At 43.8% G+C, this 6,734-nt stretch overlaps 1 protein-coding gene across 1 annotated transcript in view; it reads left to right on the forward strand.

The window, feature by feature from the left end:
• Positions 1 to 6,734, forward strand: part of CRLF3 (cytokine receptor like factor 3) — a 32,602-nt gene that overhangs the window by 15,187 nt on the left and 10,681 nt on the right. The window contains exons 4-6 of the mRNA XM_040641021.1: positions 383 to 560; positions 3,273 to 3,495; positions 4,180 to 4,312. Of these exons, the coding sequence (XP_040496955.1) occupies positions 383 to 560; positions 3,273 to 3,495; positions 4,180 to 4,312 (534 nt within the window). The remainder of the gene's footprint in view (positions 1 to 382; positions 561 to 3,272; positions 3,496 to 4,179; positions 4,313 to 6,734) is intronic.

A 6,734-nucleotide genomic window follows, 5' to 3' on the forward strand; every position in this document is an offset into this window, starting at 1 on the left:
AGGTTCACTGCCCAATACCAGTATTCGTGGTATGAAATAGTTGCGATTGTAATTTTTGGTATAGTATTACTGTAGATTTTCTTCAATTCTAACGTGTAAGCGAATTATTAAGTTTTAGAAATTCTGAACATACTGAAAGTGAGTCCACCAGATCTTTTGGTATAAACTTGACAGTGGTGATCCTACCAATTTTCTCTTTTCTTGTTTATATTTATTTGGGAAGAGAATCTTTATGTAATGTCCTCCAAAGCCCCTACTGCCATTAGCATTGTTTCCTGAGGACTTCAGCCTCGTTATGGAGTAGGTGACCAATCTAAACTACGCTTCGGGTTTTTAACCCTCAGTTAAAAGCCTCATAAACACCTCAGCCTTGTCTCCCCAGCTTACCGGAAGTGCCGTTACTGGTCGATGTGCCTTGTTTGTCTGCTCAGCTGGATGACTCGATTCTGAACAGAGTGAAAGATCACATTTTCAAGCATGGAACGGTAGCATCTCGCCCGCCAGTACAGATCGAAGAGCTCATAGAGAAACCGGGAGGCATCATTGTTCGATGGTGTAAGGTGCGTAGTTAAGAATCATAGAAGTGGCTTCAACAGCAATGGAGTTGAGAGCTGAGGGCCTTTTAGATTTTTTTTGTATTAACGACCTTTGAACATTTTCTTCTCTTCACAAACAAAAGTCCCTTTTGCTTTACAATTAAAGTCACAGGGAACCTAAACGCAGGTAGCTCTTCCAGCGTGAGGTAAATAGTTTTGAAGGTACCTTTAACAATCTCTGTATCAAACAGTATTTCCTGTCACAGATTTCCCAGACTTAACCCTTAGTAAGTTGAAGATCTCTCCCATTTCTGTTTATTACAAAAGCCAAAAGATGAGAGCGAATATTAGGTGTCTGACGTTTTCTGTTCCAAACGGAAGTAATACTTCTGAAATAAAATCCTAGGGGCACCTGGGTGGCTCAGTCAGTTGAGCATCTGCCTTCAGCTCAGGTCGTGATCCCGGGGCCGTGGGATCGAGCCCTGCATCGGGCTCCCTGCTTAGCCGGGGGTCTGCTTCTCCCTCTGCCTCTGCTGCTCCACCTGCTTGTGCTCTGTCTCTATCAAGTAAATAAATAAAATATTTTTAAAAAATCCTAAAATGTGGTTTCTTCATATTCTCAGCATTGCTGAGAATTTTCTGTATTAAATCGTGTTATGTATATGAGTTACCATATTGTAGATAGAAACCATGTCCAAATGAGTCATAAGTGTCTTGGCTGTTGACAGATACATCATTCAGAGTGGGTGCTCAGCTTCTGGAAATGATTGATTTTTCTTAAGTGGATTTTTAAAAAAGATTTTATTTATTTATTTGTGGATTTTTAAAAAAAGATTTTATATATTTATTTGAGGGAAAGCGTGCACCCAACAGAGAGAGAGAGCATGAGCAGGGGAAGGGGCAGAGGGAAAAGGACAAACACTCCCCACTGAGCCCAACACAGGACTCGATCCCAGGACCCTGGGATCATGACCTGAGCCGAAGGCAGACATTTAACCACCCAGGTGCCCCTAAATGGATTTCTTTTTTTAAGATTTATTTATTTATTTTATTTTTAAGATTTTATCTATTTGAGAGAGAGAGCACGAGAGCGAGAGAGATGAAGAGAATGAGTGAGGGGAGAGGCAGAAGGAGAAGCAGAGCAGGGAGCCCAACGGGACTTGATCCCAGGACTCTGGGATCATGACCTGAGCCTAAGGCAGATGCTCAACCGACTGAGCCACCCAGGCGCCCAAAGATTTATTTATTTGAGAGAGAGAGAGAGAGAATAGGGGAGAACGGCAAAGGGAGAGAGAAACTCAAGCAGACTCCCTGCCAAGTGTGGAGCCCAACATGGGGCTAGATCTCAGCACCCTGAGATCAGACCTGAGCTGAAACTGAGAGTGGGAAGCTTAACCCGACTGAGCCACCCAGGCGCCCGTTAAATGGATTTTTAGAAGAAAGAAGTAGAGATGTTTTTGTTGGTTCAAAACAAAGGCCCTTACTCGATTTTTCTTCTGTTCTCTGTCAGTGGATCTAGAGTTTCCAGGTTTTTTTGCTATAAACATTAGTATTCATGTTCCCTTGTGTCCATGTGTAAGAATTTTTCCTCAAGTACATACCCAGTGAAATTATGAGGTCCTCGAGTATTGGATCTGTACTCTACTAGAAATACCAGATTATTTTCAGCGTGATCATACCAGTGTTTCCTTCTGTCAGCAGGGTATGAGTTCCTGGTACTCTGCATCCTGACCAGTACTTGGTATTGTCAGACTTCACATTTTTGCCAGTCTGCTATCTCATTTTGGTTTCAGATTCCATTGTCCATATTACAAATTCGGTGAAATGCTTTTATATATTTTTGCTTGCGGTTATTTCTAATTCCGTAGAACCCTTATTTGTGCCTTTTGTTCATTCTCTTATTGGGTGGTTTCTCTTCTATTAAGTTTTAAAGGAGTCCTTTATTCTGGATAGTAATTATCTTGGTTTTGTGAATGATGTAGTTGTGGGATTCTTATCTTTGAATTTCCAATATTTTATCTTTGGCCTTATTGTATGGAAAACATGCCATTTCAGATTGCCTGGGTGGCTTAGTCGGTTGAGTGGCCAGCTCTTGATTTTGGCTTAGGTCGTGATCTCAGGGTCCTGAGATTGAGCCCCGCATCAGGTTCCGCACTCAGCGGGGACTCTGCTTGGATTGGAGATTCTCTCTCTGTCCCTCTCCCTCCGTGCCTCCCTGCTCGTGCTCTCTCCTCTCTCTTTTAGAATGAATAAATAAATCTGTTTAAAAAAAGAAAGAGGGGTGCCTGGGTGGCACAGCGGTTGAGCGTCTGCCTTCGGCTCAGGGCGTGATCCCGGCGTTATGGGATCGAGCCCCACATCAGGCTCCTCCGCTATGAGCCTGCTTCTTCCTCTCCCACTCCCCCTGCTTGTGTTCCCTCTCTCACTGCCTGTCTCTCTCTCTGTCAAATAAATAAATAAATTCTTTAAAAAAAAAAAAAAAGAAAGAAAGAAAGGGAACAGAAAACATGCCATTTCTTCAAAGGAAGCAGAGTTCTGCAAATCAGACTGGGAAGTATAGAACACTGGGAAGTAAAGAAAAGAAGGGCGGTAATGATGGCACATTTGCCGTGACCTTCCTGAGAGTAGCCCGTATTCAGCACGTGGGCTTCTGTGCTCGGCCCCGGAATTCTTGGGCCGGGCTGCCGAGAGAAACCGTTCCCTGATTTTTCCCTAACACAGAGCCTTTCTCCTTAGGTGGATGACGACTTTACAGCCCAGGATTACAGGCTCCAGTTCCGCAAGTGCACTTCAAATCATTTTGAGGACGTCTACGTAGGCTCTGAAACGGAGTTCATAGTGTTGCACATAGACCCCAACGTCGATTATCAGTTCAGAGTCTGCGCCCGAGGAGATGGCCGACAGGAGTGGAGTCCTTGGAGCGTCCCCCAAATGGGTCACTCCACGTTGGTGCCTCACGGTATGCCGTTGCCTTCTCGCTCCCGACGCGTGACCGTGTCTCAGGTCGCGGGTACCCGTGCGCAAGGCGGCACGCTGACAGCCACGTTTGCCGGCAGTACAACCTGCATGGCTGACCACAGCGTGCAACACGTACTATTCAAATTACTGCATGGGAATTTTGGGACGTTTTCATCGGTTCTTGTCTCCAGAGTCCAAAAATAGTGCCGGCGGGATTGTTAGCGTCCCCTGAATCCAAAGATTTTAAGTGTTGCGACAGGATACTGATTAAAAAAAAAAAACAAAAAAACCGATTTTCCAAACCTCCAATGACTATCCGTATGGAGGTCTTATGATTTGAAATTGGTCTGTCCTGTATTACTATTTTAAAATATTCAGACTCATTTGTTAACTGGTTGTTAATCAGGTTGGGATAAGCTCAAACAATTATGCTTCCCCTGATTTCGTTAGATGGGAGATAACGCTCACTTGATCTTCCATCTGTTCCTGCCAGAACTGTGCAGACTTCACACATTTTTTGTGATGTTTTAGGATTAACCAGGATACCCTGTCACTGAATCTGACCCTAAGTGCCCATGACCCCTAAGTGTAGCCTCTTCCACTTCCAAGTTTTGTTTAATGTGTCTGTGTTGAAGATACTCCTCAAAGGTTTTAATAATTTTTGATATCTTTGCTTTCTACAAAGAGTGGACAGCTGGCTTTGAGGGGTACAGCCTGAGTAGTCGAAGAAATATAGCCCTCCGGAATGATTCTGAGTCCTCAGGTGTGCTCTACTCCAGCGCTCCAACTTATTTCTGTGGGCAGACGTTAACATTCAGGCAAGTAGACCTTGCAGTATCTGTTTGTCGTGCCTCGGGCAGTAAAGTGACATGCATGGAACACAGACGAGCTTTGGATGCAAAGTAGACCTGAATTGATTTCATCATTTATAGGCAGTGCTAGCTACTTTGGGGAGACTTCCTCATTCCTCTTTGCTTTGGTTTTCTCATCTGTGTTCATAGAGCTTTTACGAAGATGAACTGAGATAAAATATGTAATGTGCCTTGTTTATACCTGATACACAGCACGCACTTAGTATGTTTGTGTCTCTTTTGTTCTTGGGAGATAGAGGTAAGTAGACTACCTCTCAAAAGTCAATTGTAAACAAAAAATCAATCGTAAAAAATCAGAGGCCAAGAATTATTCTCCTTTGTGAGTCAGTATGAGCGGGTCTCTGAGAGACAACCTGTTAGTGTAAACGCAGTGAGAATCACATACATAATGTATATAATTCTCTATAAAATATATGTGTACATACATATATATGTATATAATTCTCTGTAAAATAAAACTGAAAGCAAGCTCTCCTACCAGCAATCAATTTTCTATTTCTTTATCCATGTCTTCCTGTATTAGAATAATTTCCTCGTTTTCATGTCCTGAGATATATTCTCTGTGGTCCTGTTTTTTGAATAGCGCTTCCTAGAAAGCAAAGCCCAGTTTTTTGTTTGTTTGTTTTAAAGATTTTATTTATTAGAGAGAGAGGGAGAGTGAGAGGGAGAAGCAGACCTCCCTGCTGAGCAAGGAGCCCGACATGGGGCTCGATCCCAGGACCCCAAGATCATGACCTGAGCCGAGGGCAGATGCTTATTACCCTACTGAGCTACCCAGGCACCCACAAAGCCCAGTTTTGATTTGGAAAATCAGGGTAGCAAACTCTCCTCTAATTTTTAGGTCTTGAGATCATGAGGTTTTATGGTGAATGCGTGCTCCAAGTTCCTGTTAATCTCAGTCCCTTGTCATACGAAGCGTGGAGGGTAACTAAAGCTTTATGTAAGCTAATTGGCCTTGTTCCCCACCAGCCAAACCATTTTTCTGCTTATGTCCTTTGTTTATAGAAATACTACCATTAGTGAATCTCCTGAGAACAGTGTGTTCCCGTGTAATGATAGGGCTTCCTGAGCTGATATATTCAGGGCAGGTGTCGCAGACAATAAGAATAGTAATCATGGGGGCGCCTGGGTGGCTCAGATGGTTAAGCGTCTGCCTTCAGCTTGGGTCATGATCTCCGGGTCCTGGGATCAAGCCCCGCATCCAGCTCCTGCCTCACCAGGGAGTCTGCTTCTCCCTCTGCCTCTCCTCCCTGCTCGTGCTCTCTCTCTCTCTCTCTCAAATGAATAAATCTCAAAAAAAAAAAAAAAAGAATAGTAATCATAGTAATAATAATTGCAGTTAATAATGAAATAGCATTTACTACACATGAGGTACTGTTTTAAGCACTTTACTTACATTAACTCATTTGATTCTTACAGTAACCAGATGAAATAGGTGTAATTCCCCATTTTAGGGATGAGGATACTGAGGCACACAGAGGTTAAGTCACTAACGCAAAGTCACATAACTGGTAAATGGCAAAGCTGGTCTATATCGTTTCTTTTCGTCTCCTTCGAGGGAGAGTAAATGCGATTCTGGTTAGTGTTGGAATCTGCGGTTTCTCTATGTCAGTATCCTTAGCTCTTTTCCTTTTCCCTCTTCTATGAACCCCCCCCCCGCCCCCCAGTGATGGTGACCTGATGCTCTCCTGCTTTTAAATGCTTCTTCTATGAACACGGGAAGGTCTGATAGATTCAACCAGTTCACTAGATTCAATTCTGTCATTCAATAAGTATTTAAGACATTGGAAATTACCCAAATTGATGTAAATCCCCTTACTATCTGTGGACCGTGGCCTGACATTTAGTATAAGGCCTCAATAAACTGTTAGTTCTTCCTCCTCTTCCAAAGATGTCTGACCGGGCCCCACTTGGCAGGGCGATTAACTGAAACTTCGCTCAGCTCACTAGTATCATAGCCAGACCTTTGCATTTTTGTCATTTTTCTTTTGAATGTGGAATGGAAATGTCTTCTGTCCCTGTTGGAAGTGATTGCAGCCATCCGCAATAAAGTCAGAGGAGTGGGGGAGGGGGGCCTGTGTGGGGGAGGAGCGGATGGGTCTGCTTGAGTAGAGGTACACTTTATTCAGTTCTTTGAGGGTGTTCGAAGGCTTCACAGTTAGAAGGAAGATCATACTCCTGTAGGCAGTGCCCTGTTGCTCAGCCCAGTCTATCCCTACCGCAGTTGCTGGAATGCGTAGAGCTGTGGGAGCCAAGAAACCTGTTACTGGCGGGCTCTCTCTGTCTCCAGAGCCCAGTCTCATTTGGTGGCCAGGTCTGCTGAGCAACCCCCTCCTGCTAGGCCTCTCCTTGATTTTCTGTCTGAACA

The sequence above is a fragment of the Ursus maritimus genome, unplaced genomic scaffold (assembly GCF_017311325.1).
Source record: "Ursus maritimus isolate PB19 unplaced genomic scaffold, ASM1731132v1 scaffold_24, whole genome shotgun sequence".
In the NCBI taxonomy this organism is placed as follows: domain Eukaryota; kingdom Metazoa; phylum Chordata; class Mammalia; order Carnivora; family Ursidae; genus Ursus; species Ursus maritimus.